Below are 18398 nucleotides of genomic sequence, written 5' to 3' on the forward strand. Positions count from 1 at the left end.
GCTTTTGAAGACAGTATTAAACAGTACGAGCAGGATCTGGCCAGGAAGCTGTACCACTCCCGACAGTGGGCTCCTGCTCCTGGGGCCAGGCCAGCTCAGATGTCTAGTGCAATGCAGAGTCACGCCTCAAGAACCCCTGGGTCAGGAAGCCATCCAGGTGTGCACAGCCCCTTCCCTGCCAGCTGCATGTCTGTATCCCTACATCCCAACGCAGTGCTCCCAGCTGTGGCTGCCAGGGGTAGGGAGGAAACATTAGTGGTTGCTGGTGTTCATTCCCTGAGGTCCCACAGACTACTGGCAGTTGTCTTACTTAGGATGAGGGGGGAAGCTGGGTCTCTTTGAGTGGGAGATGGGAGCAGACATTGCTGAGGGCTGAGCCCACTTTTTGTTAGTTCTCTCTTAATGTCCTGATGGCTGAAGAGGGTTAAGATGCAACATACTGAGAACACAGAGGAGAGCAAAGACCTGAGAACTGATCTTCCTCATTTGAACCCCTGCAGTTCCTTTTCCCAGCTTGGGCTGCTCTCCCATTCTGTATGGCACCTCTGGGAAGGCCTGCAGCTTCTCAGTGTGTTGATGCTTAGGTCTAGGCTCTATTCAGCACATACAGTGGCATATGTGTTTCAGGGTGACAGCAAACCAAGCTGTTCTCTCCTGCTTTGAAAGTCTGTCTGCCTCAGGGAACCATGGGTGCTTAGTTTCACCTTTCTGCACTCAGCCTGTTGACTGTGGTCTGGCTGCTGGGTGCAGAAGGTGACATTGTGTCTTAGCAGGAAGGCAATGTCTCATGTCTTTTTCTCCCTCCCTCATTTTTGAGACAGGATGAAATCACTTGAACAGGATGCTCTGAAAGCCAGATGGTTATTGCCAAATCCAAGGAGGGGAAAAAGCGCAGCACACTGGAGCAGCTGGCAGAATCTCCATCACCTATCCCCACCCCGTCACCAACACCACTGGAAGGTACTGTACAGCCCTTTCCTGAGGCAAGAAGTTAAGGTTTCTCTAGCTTTTAACTTTCTTGAAAGCAGACCTGCTGACAGCAAGTGCCTCCTTCAGCCTGGATTGCAAGGTCCTTTGGGGCATATGAAATCTCTCAGCACAGGGGATGGGCCTGATCTATAGAAAACATGAGGGGGCACTGGAAGGTTCCACGGGACCAGAGCAGAAATAAAACCAGAATTATGACTGTTCTAAGAAGAGGAACGAGGTGTCCGTTCTGAGCAGGCAGCATCTTTCTTAAGCAGAGTCTTTCCTCGCACCCAAGCTGCAAAATGGAAGGGGCAGGTCTGGGGTACTGTGGCATAAACACAGACCTTCACTAAAGCACTTTTCTGTTATCTTTTGCAGACTGCAGTCCCAGAAACATCACTTCACCAGGAAGGCTGGTATGAAATCCTGCTTGCTTTTGGTATCTCGCCTGTCATCCTGGGATTTCTCAGTCACTTGGCTTGGGTGTGGGCTCTGCATCTGGGCCATGGGATCATGACATAAATAATGCATGATAGGTGAAGAGAGCACTGTGGCTGGAGCTCTGCCATATCCATTGCTAGAGGGATCCCTACTCTTTTGCAACTATGATGTAACAGCTGGTTTCTGTTTCCATGTTTTTATTATTTCATCCTTTTCTTGATTCTTCATCTCTGTGGTCAGAAAGCCATTCACTTCAGAGACTTTGCCCTTTGTTTCCTCAACAGAATAATTTTTGCCCAGGAAAATTCAAAGGAAAAAAGAGGCTTATAGAAGGTGGAAGCAGGGACAGGCGGCCTGGGAAGAATACAGGGATGTTGTCCGGGAAGCTAGGGTCCAGGTGAGGAAGGCTAAGGCCCAGTTAGAATTGAACTTGGCTAGGGATGTTAAGGATAACAGGAAGGGATTCTATAGGTATGTAGCGAATAAAAGACAGACTAGAGACAACATAGGTCCCCTCCAGAAGATATCGGGAGAACTGGCTACCCTGGATTTGGAGAAGGCTGAGGTTCTTAATGACTTCTTTGCCTCGGTCTTCACTGGCAAAGGCTCTGACCGCACCACCCAAGTCCTGGAAGCCGGACGCAGGGACTGTAAGAATGAAGACCCTAGGCTCACTGTAGGAGAGGATCTGGTTCGAGACCATCTTAAAAACCTGAACGTACACAAGTCCATGGGAAAATCCATCCGGGGGTCCTGAAGGAGCTGGCCAATGAAGTTACTAAGCCCCTGGCCATCATATTTGAAAAATCATGGCAGTCAGGTGAAGTTCCCGATGACTGGAAAAAGGGAAATATAACCCCCATTTTCAAGAAGGGGAAAATGGATGACCCAGGGAATTACAGACCAGTCAGTCTCTCCTCTGTGCCTGGTAAAATCTTGGAGCAGATTCTGCTGGAAGGCATGCTAAGGCACATGAAAAACAAGGAGATGGTTGGTGACAGCCAGGATGGCTTCACTAAGGGGAAATCCTGCCTGACCAATTTGGTGGCCTTCTATGATGGGGCTACGAAACTGATGGACAGGGGCAGAGCAGTTGACGTCATCTACCTGGACTTGTGCAAAGTGTTCGACACTGTCTCACACGACATCCTTGTCTCTAAATTGGAGAGACATCAATTTGATGAGTGGACCACTTGGTGGATAAAGAACTGGCTGTCTGGCCGCATGCAAAGAGTTGTGATCAATGGCTCGATGTCCGGCTGGAGACCGGTAACGAGTGGTGTCCCTCAGGGATCGGTTTTGGGACCGGTCTTGTTTCAACATCTTTGTCGGTGACATGGACAGTGGGATTGAGTGTGCCCTCAGCAAGTTTGCCAATGACGCCAATCTGTGTGGTTTGGTTGATACGCCGGAGGGTAGGGATGCCATCCAGAGGGACCTCGACACGCTTGTGAGGTGGGCTGATGCCAAACTTGATGAAGTTTAACCATGCCAAGTGCAAGGGCCTGCACCTGGGTGGGAGCAATCCCAGGCACAGCTACAGGTTGGGCAGAGAAGAGATTCCAGAGCAGCCCTGCAGAGAAGGACTTGGGGGTGTTGGTCGATGAAAAAATGAACATGAGCCGGCTTCAGTGTGTGCTCGCAGCCCAGAAAGCCAACCGTATCCTGGGCTGCATCAAAAGGAGCGTGACCAGCAGGTCGAAGGAGGTGATCCTGCCCCTCTACTCTGCTCTCGTGAGACCTCACTTGGAGTATTGTGTGCAGGTCTGGTGTCCTCAACATAAAAAGGACATGGAACTGTTGGAACAAGTCCAGAGGAGGCCACGAGGATGATCAGGGGACTGGAGCACCTCCCGTATGAAGAGGCTGAGAAAGTTGGGGCTGTTCAGCCTGGAGAAGAGAAGGCTGCGTGGAGACCTCATAGCAGCCTTCCAGTATCTGAAGGGGGCCTACAAGGATGCTGGGGATGGACTCTTCATTAGGGACTGTAGTGACAGGACAAGGGGTAACGGGTTCAAACTGAAACAGGGGAAGTTTAGATTGGATCTAAGGAAGAAACTCTTTACTGTTAGGGTGGTGAGGCACTCGAATGGTTTGCCCAGGGAGGTTGTGAATGCTCCATCCCTGGCGGTGTTCAAGGCCAGGTTGGATGAGGCCTTGGGTGGCATGGTTTAGTGTGAGGTGTCCCTGCCCATGGCAGGGGGGTTGGAACTTGATGATCTATGGTCCTTTCCAACCCTAACTATTCTATGATGCTATTCTATGATTCTAAACCTGAGAACAGCAGCTGAAATCAGCATTTTCCTTTTTCTAAGCATATCTGTATGAGCCTGTATAAATACACCAGGTCATTGCTGCAGAGAACTGTCAGCATTAGTAAGGCAAATGGAAGAGTGGAGCACCTGCCCAGAAAGGAGACCTGGTTTTGCCCAAGGCTGTGCAAGCAGCCAATTTTGGATTAAACCCTGACTGTGCCACAGCCATCAGGAATCTTGGCATGAATCTTGCCATGAAAATAGGCTTTCTGCCTAACCTGGTGTGCAAGTGCATTTTACTGCAGCACATAATGTTTTCGCTGCAATTTGGGAGCCCTGCCCTGACACCAGAGCAGTGTCCCAGAGATGCCTCAGTTTCAGAGGCTGTATCCTGGTGCTCTGGTCAGTAACTGAGAATGATGCTGTGCTTCTGGTTTCATCTCTGCATAGAGTGACTGCTCAGCTTGCTGCTGGTTTTCCATCCATTTCTCTCCCCTTACTCTCTCTTCTCTGTTTCTTCTCTTTTGCTGTCCCTTCTAGTCCATGTCTGAAAAGAAGTTTGACTACCGGGAATTTGCTGCTATTCCTTCCTCCAAACCTGTTTATGAAATCCAGGTATAAACTGCATGCTGAGCTGTCTGTCACATGGGTCAGGGCTTGCACATGAAGCAGTGACCTTCAGAGCAGAGGTTGAATGATCTGAGGATGTCCTTTTCAAAGGCCCTGCCTGTGTGGAGGCAGTGAGAGCCTGACATGCTATATAACTGAGAGTTTACTGGTGACTTCAGTCAGGTGGAATTGGGAAAAAGTTGGTCCAGACAGTTTTAAAATGAATGACAAAAGCTTTTCAAATAGAAAGCAGCTACATGACCTGGTTTAGTGCGAGGTGTCCCTGCCCATGGCAGGGGGGTTGGAATTAGATGATCATAAGGTCCTTTCCAACCCTAACTATTCTATGATTCTATGATACATCCTCACCTCAGTTGATCCTGTTTAAATGGTTTTAAGTGAAAGATGAGAACTAAAAAGGAAGAAAAAGCCATAGAAATGATGGCAAACAAATTGTAAATTGGTGCAAATGTTAACCTCACACATCCATACACATCATACACATAATATTTACATATATATATATAAATATCCAGCATCCTGCCCAAGCAGCATGTGATGCCAATTCTCATATGTTGTAACTCTGCTGTAGATGAAATGTGAAGTTATCATGTGGTAAGAGAAGACCAAGTTTCAAGGGTGAGCGCCGTGGCGGGGTGGTTCTCCTTCCTGAAAGAACCTCTTTTCATTTAAGCTGCTTTGTCATAGAATCAGAGAACACTTGGGGTTGGAAGGGACCTCTGGAGGTCACCTTGTCTGATCCCCCTGCTCAAGCAGGACCACCTAGAGCCAGTTGCCCAGGTCTGTGAACTGCCTTTCTCTTGTCGTCTGGGTTAGTCATTAACTGATTGGCATTTGTCACATCTGAGCAGATACTGTATGGTTATGATTGGTTTTTTAGTTTCCTGTAACGACAATGAAGCAATACGTGCAGTTACCTTTGTGCTGTGTGTGGAGAGCTAGCAAGTAGTCACATGTTTGGCTTTAACTTGCTGTCATGACACAGAGATCCCAGGTCCAAGGTGTCATCCCCAAAACCAGGCTGATTTTGACTTCAGCAGAGTTGCAGTTTGAGGATTCTTGGGCAGTTAGCCATTATTAGTTGTCCAGCTGGAGAACAGTAACGAGTGGTGTCCCTCAGGGATCGGTTTTGGGACCGGTCTTGTTCAACATCTTTGTCGGTGACATGGACAGTGGGATTGAGTGTGCCCTCAGCAAGTTTGCCAATGACGCCAATCTGTGTGGTTTGGTTGATACGCCGGAGGGTAGGGATGCCATCCAGAGGGACCTCAACACGCTTGTGAGGTGGGCTGATGCCAAACTTGATGAAGTTTAACCATGCCAAGTGCAAGGTCCTACACCTGGGTGGGAGCAATCCCAGGCACAGCTACAGGTTGGGCAGAGAGGAGATTCCAGAGCAGCCCTGCAGAGAAGGACTTGGGGGTGTTGGTCAATGAAAAAATGAACCTGAGCCGGCTTCAGTGTGTGCTCGCAGCCCAGAAAGCCAACCGTATCCTGGGCTGCATCAAGAGGAGCGTGACCAGCAGGTCGAAGGAGGTGATCCTGCCCCTCTACTCTGCTCTCGTGAGACCTCACTTGGAGTACTGTGTACAGTTCTGGTGTCCTCAACATAAAAAGGACATGGAACTGTTGGAACAAGTCCAGAGGAGGGCCACGAGGATGATCAGGGGACTGGAGCACCTCCTGTATGAAGAGGCTGAGAAAGTTGGGGCTGTTCAGCCTGGAGAAGAGAAGGCTGCGTGGAGACCTCAGAGCTGCCTTCCAGTATCTGAAGGGGGCCTACAAGGATGCTGGGGATGGACTCTTCATCAGGGACTGTAGTGACAGGACAAGGGGTAACGGGTTCAAACTTAAACAGGGGAAGTTTAGATTGGATCTAAGGAAGAAATTCTTTACTGAGAGGGTGGTGAGGCACTGGAATGGGTTGCCCAGGGAGGTTGTGAATGCTCCATCCTTGGTGGTGTTCAAGGCCAGGTTGGATGAGGCCTTGGGTGGCATGGTTTAGTGTGAGGTGTCCCTGCCCATGGCAGGGGGGTTGGAACTAGATGATCTTAAGGTTCTTTCCAACCCTAACTATTCTATGATTCTGTGATTCTATAAGTGCTGTTTGGCTGCGCTGTGTTCCTCAGCAGTGGGTGCCCAAGTCTTGCCAAAGCAGCATGACCTCTACCACACATTTGCTTCTAAAGCATTAAATGGGCTCAGATCATCTCCCCCTCTTTCCTGCTCCTTCCAGTTTTGCTGCTTGCACAAAATAAGCAAGTTATATAAAAATGAGAGCTTCTTGCACTCCCAGAGCTGGGAAACTTCCTTAATGCCTTCCATATAAGTGTATAGAGCCTCCATCCTTTATCCTACAATTAAAGAGAAGTTAAGCTACTCCTCACTTTTGCTCTTGAGATAAGCAAGCAGATTTTGGTTAGTAGTGGCCAGAATTTCCAGCTGAATTTGGCATTATTGATGAATACTGAGCTCTTCTGAACCTCTATCCTCACATTTGTACAGCTCCAGGGAAGTGTTGAGCTCAGTGTATTGTGTACAAACCTATTAAGAATAGTGGAAGTAACAAATGCAGCCATTTTTGAAGTAAAACAGAACACCTAAGCAGAATACTTTGACCTATCTATCCTTGAAGCTCTACATACAGCTAGATTAAATTCTCTATTTCATCAAAATAAGTAAAGTTTGGGACATTTATGCCTCTCCCCAGAGTGAGTGATTTTCAAGCCATCTCAAGTTCATGACCATGAGCAAAGCTGTTTTCTTATGCTGGTGTCTCTCTGATTTGATGAGCTACAGGCAGCTCTGGTGGTTGGAGACTTTGTTTTGTGAAGGCTTTAAAATCAGCAGGAGGCGGCAGTGGTTTCTTGATTATCCCTCAGCTGTTTCTCTGCCATGTGTTGAACATAACTGCTCCCTATCCCACATCAGTTCTCAACACACACCTGAAGAGAAAAAAAGGAAGTTGATTCTGTGTAAGCAGCTGGTGCTGGGAACAGAGCAAGGGCAGAATGAGGGATTCTCAAGGAAATGTAGCTCATCTTTGCTGTCCTCCCATGTTTCTACTCATTTTCTACAGTCTTTATGCTTTCTGCCTTTCATGTCACTTCCAATCCTTTCCTTCCTACACATGCACAGAGAAGGGAGAGCTCTGATGGGCAGGCACACAGCTCATTCTGCAGTTCAGGCAAGGGGATGCTTGACTTTAGCACAGAGGAGTAATGTTGTAATCATGTAGTAATTCACTGAGTTGGCAGCACTTTTGAGGGCTAAAGGTTCTCTGGAGTGTGTTTGAATGCTGGAGGTGGGAAATTACCTGGTGCTGGTGTTACAGAGGTGGAAGCTCATGTCTTCTGTTCTCTTCCAGTCACCTGATGCAGCTGATGACCTCAGATGTGTAGATGATAGAAATAACTCAGGTAAGCTCATGGCCAAAGGAGTCATCTCTGTACTACTTGCTTCCCACCATGGTTGTAGAGGGTTCCCTTTTGCCTCCTTGTGGAATCAACCCTGAGGACTTCAACTTCTTGCTGCTTGAAGCAATGTCTTATTTTTGTCCATTCTAGAATGAAACCTTCAAACTCGCCACGTTCTGTTTTGGGTAGGATATTTGCATTGTGCTCTAGGGATGGTTAATGATGAATGGTGTGTAACAAGCATGCCTGGTTTTCTTCTGGGTTTGTGTTCTGGAGTAAAGAGGGTAGAACATAGGTGGGAAGTTTTGGCCTCTGTTACCTGCTGGAAGTGGGTGACATTCATTGGGCAGGGTCTGCCCCTTTTGCTAGAGCAAAGAATCCTGCAGCCTGCAGCAGGCAGCTGCAGATAAATTCATCCTGGTTTAATAGTTGAGAGATTTGGTGCTCGAGTACCCAGGCAAGTCTCCAAGCCTGAGCTTGTGGATCTATGTCCATGGTCCCCTAACTAAACAGGAACTGAATCTTTGCCTGCTGTATCTCATCAGGCTCTCCTAGCTATGGTGTGTCCTTCTGTCCACAGCTAGAATAGATAGGCTCAGACTATCTCCCACTTCACTGGGTGGCTGCAGTAGCAGTGTGGAGCGCGGCAGGACCTCCCTGCTCCTTAGGAGTACTTCTGCTGGCATTTTACTTAATTCTGTTTCTTGATCATTTCCTTGGCTCTTCTGGAGTGCAGTGAATAACTGTGTCCTATTCCCTCTTTCTGCACCTTTCATACAGGCAAGTATCCTATCAGTTACCTTTTTTCTAGGCTCAACAATCCTATTCTTTATTTATGGGAGTTGTTCCCATGTCCCTTCGGACCTTTTTTATTTCATCTGTGCTATTTTTAAGGTAGAGAAGGGCTGCAAGCAATACTGCAAACATAGCTATGTGATGAGTTGATGGAGTGGCAGAAGGCATTCTGTATGTTCTCACATCTTGTCCAATATCTAATCCTGAAATTAAATGGTATTGCTGAGAAGTGCCAACGTTTTCAGAAAGCTCCCCTGAATGACAACAGAATCATAAGCTCATTTTAAGGATGTTCCTTTCTATGTGCAGTTGGGGTTATGTTACTTTTACTGAGCTTAAGCATTATCCAACAGCATAAAAATAAACCCCCTGAGACAGCACGAGGTTCTGCCTGCTCCAGTATTGTGGCTGATGCAAACTACTGGGAATGCCAAGAAAAGAGCATAAAAGAAGAAAAGTATAAAGTTACTCCTTTGAGAATACTACTCCAGACTACAACAACGTGTGTTTTAGCACTTCCTAAGCCAGAGGCCTTTAATTGTAGAGCTATTTATTTCTTCCCTGAATCTCTTCACATTTGAAGTAAATTTCACCTTCCACATCACTGCCCATTCAACTCTGTAAAATCCTAATGCTCTTCTTTGGAGGTGAGTTTCATTTGACTACCCTGATACAAAGCTTGGCACCACCAGCAGTTTCTCTTAATATGGCCTTTATCACTTCTACTTCTCATTAGTTACCAAATACTGACTAACACAGATTGCCGCTCTGTATTGTGATAGCAGGTAACATCTCCTTGCAGGTTTTCTGTGTTTTAACCCTAAGGGATGTGCTGCCTTATCCCATGGCAGCTTGTTTTCATTAAGAGCTTTGGCTGAGGAGCGGTTAGCAGGTTGTAAAAGTTTTGTTTGCTGTGTTGAAATCACTTAACTTGCATGTTTGATGGCTCTTTCGGCAAATTTTAGTCAAAGAGGTTTTAAAAGGAATGAGTTCCCTCCAAGCCACACTGATTTCCTTCCCCCGTCAATATGGATTTTTACCTGCATGTGCCCGTGCCATTCATTTATACTTGTCTGCCTTATTTGGAAGTCAGTCATCTGCCTTCCAAGCCCAGAGTCCTGCCAAGATGTCAGGTTTGTCACCTACATTTGGTTCTGAGGCCTTTTCAAACAACAGGTTCATGCTACAGTTAATATTCCCAGAAGGATTCTGAATTACAAGAGCTACTCATACTTGGGTACTGTAACAATGGGGATGTTACATCTTGGAGTCTGGCTCTAGAGCAGAGGATGGGCCTCTGGGTAGAATTTGGTAGACTGCAGCTTTGATCTGGTAGATCTTCACAGATAATCTGCCTTGTTCAAAGACTTTAGAGGCTTCCCAGGAGCCAGTTTGCATTTGAAGGGAAAATGTATAGGTTTGTGGAACTTTTCTCTTGTTAACTCAAGTGTCTCACAGTAGTTGTTCAGGCCAAATTATCACAAAGGGTAGATGTCAAAGTGCATCAGATACAAGCTCCTTTCAGGAGGGTGAGGATCCACTGTAACAGCAGTGTACTTTACATGCAGAACACATCCTAAAAGGCCTGAGATCAAGTTAACTGAGGGTCTGGCCTTGCCCCAGTGTATCTTTCCTGGCAAGTTCCTTTGGTGAGGGACACAAGTCACAGTTTAAATTCACAGAAAGGACTTAGTTGTGTAACTTCAACATTAAGCAAGGCCACAACTCTCACCTCTAGCTACGGCAACTATAGCTGGTAGTTTACACACTGCTCTTTAGTGCACACCACTACTGAAACTAGTGATGTGCTGGGGACACCAGCAGACACCCAAGTCCTTGCAGCAGACTTGATTTTTCCTATGGCACTTTCAGTAATTTTCAGGGTTGGGGCAGGTCTCTTCTCACGCATGTGACTTCCCAGAACCCACAGAGGTCAGAACATGAGCTACACATCACTTAAAAGCTCTGGGCATGGGATTACTGGAGATCACTAACACTTCAGTGTGGTCTCAAATTCAGCACCTCAGTGTACCCTTATGTCTACATTAGCTGCACCAGCTCTATGCTTAACCTGGCACTTCTCTTAAAGCCTTACCTGTTCTTGTCCTCACAGTTCCCCAGGAGGAGGATGGGCAGCCAGAGGAAGAGGAAATGTTAGTGACACATGATTCATCAACACCTACTTCATCAGCACTGGAAGAAATGGCCCTGTACAGCAGCAAACGCAAACTCCGACACAGCCGGCGCAGCTTGGAGGCTGCTGTTCCTACGTAGATCTGATGCACCTGGGCAATGGAATAGCCCAGCACAGGCCTCTTGAGTTTCCTGTGCTCCAGGGACAGCACTGGACTGCCCACACTGCTGCCTCCTGGACTCTGGATGGAAACTGAGCACCCCAGGGAGCACTGTGGTCAACTAAACTCCTTTAAGGCTGTGAACCGCCCTCTTTTCTCACCCAACGATGCACTGGGGCATGTCCTGAACAAAATGGGACAACACTAGACTTACTGGTAGCAACTTGAGAGGAGGTGTGTGTAGGACAGTGGGCAGCTGCAGCTTGTTAGCCTGTAAATAGTGTGTGTGGGGAAAGGGTAGGACAGGGAGAATATGAGTGTGAGAGTGTGTTGGGTTCCAGCTGTTACTTCCTCAACCTGGATTTTTTAGTGGTTTACTGTGGGAGCTTCTCCTCTGGCATGAGTTAGAAGGAAGATCCAGCCTGCCTCTGCTCCTACTTAATTTCCAGTCTTTTGCCAAAAAGCATCTCCTCCCACCTCTCCCCCCCCATGTCACCTCACTTGCATTTGGGAGTGTGTGGAAATGGGTGGCTTGGAGGCAAAAAGAAGGAAAAAAAAAAAAAGAAAAAAAAAAAGGAATTCCAGTGAAATGCCTCCCTCTGACCTTGATACCTGTGTGCTCAAGCAAAGACAACTGACTGAGCAGGAGCCTGTGCCAGCTCTGTGCCACTTGCCTCTGTGAGCACAGCAACTTGTCCTGCATAGGAAACTGCTCCTGACAGCATTTTGTGCTCTCCTGGGGGACAGGTACTACCTGGGTGTACACATAAGGTGTGTATCTCATGCGTGCAGTGTGAACCCCTCAGCAAGCACACTGACTGTCAGAGGAGGCCAGGTACCCAGCTTCTGTCAGCACCAGGACTGATCTGGGATAGAAATGAGAGAGGAGCTGAGCAGCTGTAGCAGAGTGTAGAAGTGTGCGTGTGTGACAGCAGTAGAGAGCAGGGTAGTTGGGGATTAGGATATGGTGGCAGAGGTAGGAGGTGTAAACAGCAGATAAGGTAGTGGGTTAGGATTCAGGAAACGGGGAAGGGTAGGAAGTGGCATTGCTGGGGTCAGGTTAGGAGTGAAGGGGTCTTACAGGTAGGAGGATACTGGTGGGTGACTTACCTGCTAGCTGTGAAGTGAAATGTGACGTTACGAGGTGCCCAGCTTGGAGCTCTCGAGGAGCAAAGTAAAGTACAGTGGGTCTGGCCTATGCCTTGTAATAACTACACAGTTCTACTGTTTGCCAACTTGTTGGCTTCAGACCCCTTTCCATGTAGCACAGGGAGGATACATGCTTGCCCAGGCAGGAGGGAGAAAATGAAAATAAAAAGGAGGAGGGTGTGATTCCCAGTTTCCATGGGTGGAAGAAGGGCTGTGAACAGATCCTGTATCAAGTGAGCTCTGCAGATATGGAGGAGACAGATGCCACTGATAGCGCTGAAATCAGTCTCTGCTGCCCAATGCTGAAATAAAACATCCCCCTTTTTTTGTTTTCTGGTTTTTTAATGCCTCTAACAGGGAGAAAGGTGCCCGAGCTTGGCAGGGACCCAGCCTGTCCAACCTGATACATTGGTGCTCCCTGCTGAACCCCTCCAGCAGTAAGACCAGAGTTGGACCTTAAGCCTTTCAGTGGCTTGGGAGCGACAGGTACTTCTGCTTGTGTATGTGATGAATGAAAGAAATGAATGCAGTTTTTCTTTTAGTTGATACTCTCCCTTCATGCCAAAATCCAGTGGATCATTTTAACTGATTTCGTATGTTTTGATTTTACAGAGCTTTGAAGGGGGGACTCTGATAATCTCAAACTGCAGCTGTGGCTGCTTCCATCATCAGCAATTTGAGCTTTTCCTTTTTAAATCTAATTTTAGCATTTGCTTTTTAACAACAGCAATTTTGGAAACAATCCTGGATTGGGTTTGGTGACTAACTTGTGATTCTCTTTTTCTTTCCGTTTGCGGTACCTGGTGCCAGGCTCTGGGTTCTCTCCCATTCTCTCCTGAGAGACTCTGAGGGAAAATTAGCGCATCAAGACTGTAACTAGTGAAATTTGTACAACCAAAGAAATCTATTTTGTTGTTTAAGGATAATAAAGTTTACTTTACATTTTAGAACCTTTAGTTAACGTAGTTTGCCCTGTGTGAAGTGTGCATTTCCTATATCAACATGTCAGTTGTTATTCTTAGCCACCCTATAATCTAGCAAGCATACCAGTGATTTTCCTGGTTCTGTGTGATTAATGATCACCTAAATCAATGCCAACAGCAGGAGTATCAAAGTGAGCATGTGCTACTTGTGAATTTGGTAGAAAACTGGCATCTGTGCTTAAAGGGGAGGAAGACAGATAACCCAAACCAGTAACTCTTACTTCCCCCTTTATGCAGTTTGAAGGGGACTCCTTGTTTTGGAAGCAGCAGATTTACTTTTCGTGAGGAGAGAGGGGAACAGCTGTTTCTGCTCCAGAGAAACTGTAGTAGTGGGAAGGGAAACTGGGACAGAGGGGTGAGATGATGCATGTAGAACACAGCAGTTCAGTTACCACATTCAGCACTGGCACGGATTTAAAACCCAACATCCTGCTGAATGGCATACAAGAGAGGGAGGTAAATTCAGGAATGAGAACAAATGCTAGAATGTGCTGCTCGGTGTTACAAACTTTAAGGCAAGTACCGATGCCAACTGCAGAGAGACTCTAATTCCATCCATAGGAAGGGCTGGAGGCCGGAAACGTGCCCATGGTCTTGACAGGGTATCCCAGCACCCTGCCCAGCTGAATCTTACAAGTATCCAATGGTGGGGAATCCCCCACTTCCCTGGGGAGATTATTCCAGTGGTTGATTGTTCTCATTGGGTAAACTTTTTCTCCTGTGTCCAAACGGAGTCTCCTTGGGAGTAACTTATCCTATCACCCCTGTCTTTTCCATGGGAGTCCTTGTAAAAAGGGAGTCTTCAGCTTCTTTATAACCACCCTCTAAATACTGGAACACGGGATAAGGTCTCCCTTGAGCCTTCTTTTCTCCAGGCTGAACAGTCCCAACTCTCTCAGCCTCTTCTCATACACTGTCCAGTCTGTGGATCATCTCTGAGGCCCTTCTCTGGACCCTCTCCAGCCTGTCTGTATTTTTTTCGCAGAGCAGGGACCAAAACTGAACCCAGTATTCCAGGGGTGGCCTAACAAGCACCAAGTGCAGCATTTTAGTATTATAATGAAGACAGTTCAGGGAAGGACTCCAGGATCTTGTACTGTCTTGCCAAGCTGGCAAAGTATTTGAAACATCATGACTGTACATCCTTGAGTTCAACCTTTCCAGGATACATGCTTGAGTAAAGAATGTCAAATGTTCCATCCAAGTTAGAGTCCTTAGTCTGACAAACTTTAACATAAATGACTTGTTAACAAGTTATCATGTCCTTGAAAGTGTACATCAATTCTATGGACATCAACAGGAAAACTGCAGCTTGGCCACACAGGTACTGATCCATGACCAACTGCATGTGGACAAAAAGCAGATACTGTCCTGCTAAGAAAAAAACTACCTACCCAGCTAAACCAGAACTAGAGTTTCCTGTACCAAAGGCTGTAACTGGCCCCAAACAGCCATCCTGACTGAGAGCCAGCATCACAAAGACACAGCCCTTCCTGGGAGGAGCAGGTAACCGTCCCCAGCTCTGCCATAAAGGGCCAATACCTCACTCTCTGCAGTCAGACACCTGTCCCACCCCCAGCTCATTCCCCTTCTTTGAGTTTTTCCCCTACTTTTTATGCTGCATGTACAGAGTACCCTCATTTTGCACCTTGTACCAAAGCCAAGCAAGGGCTTACTAAGGGTATAATTAGAGCATTAGTTTAAATCAACTTTTACTTCACTTAGAACTAAAAGCAGTCTATAAATGTGCGTTCATATAGTATGTACCTGCATAATTACTACCTGTATCTTATCTGAGATAGCACTAGCAAAATGTCAGCAGTAATAACATACTGCTATAAGAGGGAGCCCCTAAAACCACCTATAGCTGGTTCACACATGAACGTGTAATCTTACCTCAAATTTCATACATATCAGAAATCGATAATAGAACAATTACTTTTATAAATCTTAGAGCTTTCCTCCCACCTCTGCTACTATGGTACACAAGAAACCTTCCTGATCAGGAAGGTAGGCTGTCAGGTTTGGGTTTGGGGTTTGGGTTTTTTTGTCCATCCCAGAAATCTCTTCTCTGTATTAGTACTGATACCGCTGCTTGATGCAAGTTTGACAGTACTTCCCACCATATACAAATACAAATGACTTCCAACTCACTGTCCACTCAAAGGGATTTTGTCTCCAGCATCTTCAGTAATGTATCATCTGTCTCCTGGTTCCATCATTCCTTGCAGAAACTAGAATGCTGAGCTATGACCCACCACCACACTGCACTCCTGCTCAGGAGTTTTCAAACCAAGCAAGCACGGCTATCAGAATTAAAAACCAAACCCCAAATCTCTTATAGCCAAGTTTAAAGAGGAATGAGTAAGTGCTGATCAAAAGGCTGCAGATTCTTTTCTGAGGTATCAGAGGCTATGCATAGCAACACGTTTTCAGAAAGGAAGATACACAGCAATTAGAAACATATCGTCAAATGCTTTTCCTGCTCTGGAGAAGCAAGCTCCTGAATCTAAGGTCATAAAAAACCCCACAACATTTTAATGTTATGCGGTAATTTATGTGGCAACTTCAAATGTGAACTCGTAAAAAAACCTGGGGGTGCTGAAACATGTAACCCTACTTATGCTACATGGCCACCTTACAGCTCAAGAAAAAGAAAGCTGTCAATTCCAAAAGGCATGCAGAAGGGCACCAGTGCATTACCAAGAGTCAGCAGACACTGAACAGCAACAAGTACTATGAGTTACTGATCCGGGCACAGGGACAGGCCCAGTGCTTCTGTCAGAAGCAATTTCTTGAGCTTTAACAACAAAGTGGTCTCTCACTATCCCCACAGTGGTAACCTAAAGAGATTAGATACACAAGCTCCTTTGATGTTGATGCGAGGGGTATTTTGCAGCCAAATCTTTCCCATTGAGGTGTCTCAGAGCAATGGTGTAATATTTCATTAAGAAAACTTGGCAACAAATCCCCTCCTTAGCACACACACATTACAGCAACCTGAAACATACAGACTCTCAGCTGCTTTATCCCCTTTGGTTTTGCCTTATGAGAATTCTTGCACTCAGTGATACCCAGCTGAGAATGATTTATTTGTCAGTGTAGCAAAAGTGATTTTCAGAGCCCTTGCATGAGGCCAGCACAAACAAGTGTGGTCTGGCACAACTCTGCATTCTTTTTTCATATTAACCATATTTCCACTCTGAAAGGACAGGCAGGAGCAAGCAAACATGCCTCTGGCCATTTCCCAGAGAAAAAACAACATTTATAAGAGTCAAAGTTATTTAATTTCACTTGTTTTGGAAGGACAAAAACCCAACAACCACCACAAACATGAGTTTCAGGTGGTCTTTAGTGGATACCACTGTTCCGAGGGCACAAGCAAGGTAAGCAGGAGACTTTCCTCCATAGATGTTTGCCTATATTGGCCTCCTCATCTGAGGAACTCTCAAATATTATCACAACCATGGGAAAGTAACACCTCATTAATTTGGGGAACCTGAAGTAAATGCCAGGGTAACTGTTATCTGGCTAAAGCAGTCTGAGAACTACAGAAGCTTCTTTTGGGATAAATGAGGCAGGAGTGGATGATACTACTGCCCTTTCTCTCCTCCTTCCACTGCCTCTCAGAGCGAGACTGTACAACAGAGTGTTCACAGAGACAGGGGTTAGGAAACTGCAGCAAGTTCTCATAAAGAAATGAGGAAAGAAAGACAAAAACAGGTAAAAATAATGCTTTAAGGGTCATTAATGTCATGCTTTCAGTCACATTTCTTCTAACACTTAATTTTGTTTTAAACATGCCTCAACAAATGATCACATAAAGTGTCATGTTTTCTGCAAGACTTTATACCCTCTGACTCAGCAAACTTTTCTTTTTAACTTCCCAATGATGCTAAATCAGAAAGCACAGCAACAACAAAAAAACAGGATAGAAAGAGGCAGGGGAGGGGAGAACAGGAGATCTGCAACCAACCTTCACGGAAAAAAAAAAACAAACAGTTTGCTCTCTCTGCTACAGCTACCACAGTCAAATAGGTATTAATTTTTGAACAAATAAATAAAAAGTAACTGTATTTCTCAGGAAAGCTATTGGGAAATAGAATTCACAAGAAAAGAGAAATAAAAGGCTCAAAGCAAGCTATGCATACAGAAGGTCAGTAAGAGCGAACACAAAATGAAAACTTCTCCCTACATCAAACTTTTATACATTGCAAAATGTAACTCAAGGAATTAACTCTTTGCCTCAGCTTTTCAAAAGGGAGCAGAAGAAAAGAAAGACAGCTAATGGGAATGAGCAACAGGAAATGGCATTACCTTGCTGGAGGTACAGAAAACTTTAAGAATCTCATTATCCCCAAGGAGATTCTGCAGAATGTCTACCCTAGAATTTGGAAGGGATGGAACACTAAATCCCAAATCCAAATATAAAAAATACTTTAAGAAATCTTTCCAGGGTAGTTACAGCATAAGTTACATCAAACTGCTTGCTCACACCTCAGCCTCTTCCAAATATCATGTTTTTTCCCTTACAGTTCTGGACTTTTAGCACAGAACCTCTTGAATGGTGCAATAATCACTTTACCCCAGCCCCTGTTTAAGTTATATGGCCTCACTCTGGAAAACTTACCTCTTTCCCAGAACCTTCCTGCTTTTCCTTCAAGCAACCCAGTAAATTCCTTCCTCCCCTTCACCATGTGGTTATCACCTCTGGTATCTCACTGCATTGAGCTGCTTAATACCATTCCCATCAGCTCCACGAAAGAAAGAGGCACCAGGGTGGGAGCCAGGATCCCAGCTCTCATCACACTTCTTTGTGATTATCTCACCATCTCTTTATCCAACAATGTTAACTGAAGCACCCACTGCAATATTTAGTTACTGCAGAATGCTGATCACATTTTACACCCTTATTTCATCAAGCATTCAACGTTCAGTTAAAGTGAAGAAAACTAAAATACAGAAATTGAGATGAGCAGCCTCATCTCCAGCCTTTCCTCCTCTAACCAGGATGCCCAATGCTTGGTTTGCCAGTTAAACAAGCAGGTTTTCACTTGCCTGTTACTGTTTACAGGAAGGATGCTGAATGAGGGCATCTCACCTGGGTTGTAGAAAGCAACTGTGATCCAGAAAACTGGCAGAACTTCCCAATATAAGAACAGAGCTGCTAAATTTTCATACTACCTCCAGTAACTATTCTTCCTTCATTTACATTTATAAAGCCCTTTCTATTCTTCATCACATGCTGAACTTTATAAGCTACAAAAAAAAAAAAAAAAAAAAATAGGGCTTCTATTCAAACTACAATGTATGTTTTAGAAATTTTCCTGAGTAACACTTCAGTAGCCTGCTGGCACAACCAGAAATGTCAGTTTTCAGACATGACCGCGTCCAAACTGAAAAAGTATAAAAGCCCAGAATTCTGATAGTATTTGAGGATTTCCATTCTATGCCTGACACATTTTG

General features: G+C 45.6%; 1 protein-coding gene across 1 annotated transcript in view; it reads left to right on the top strand.

Annotated features, from left to right (window-relative positions):
• The window catches only part of SCRIB (scribble planar cell polarity protein), a 107892-nt gene extending 94987 nt beyond the window's left edge, over nt 1–12905 (top strand). Inside the window, 6 exon segments of the mRNA XM_080610144.1 lie at nt 822–850; nt 853–960; nt 1348–1385; nt 4206–4280; nt 7663–7714; nt 10620–12905. Coding sequence (XP_080466270.1) covers nt 822–850; nt 853–960; nt 1348–1385; nt 4206–4280; nt 7663–7714; nt 10620–10780 — 463 coding nt within the window. The 3' untranslated portion in view covers nt 10781–12905.
• Nucleotides 12906–18398: the final 5493 nt, after the last annotated feature.

The sequence above is a fragment of the Psittacula echo genome (assembly GCF_963264785.1).
Source record: "Psittacula echo genome assembly, chromosome: 2".
NCBI lineage: Eukaryota > Metazoa > Chordata > Aves > Psittaciformes > Psittacidae > Psittacula > Psittacula echo.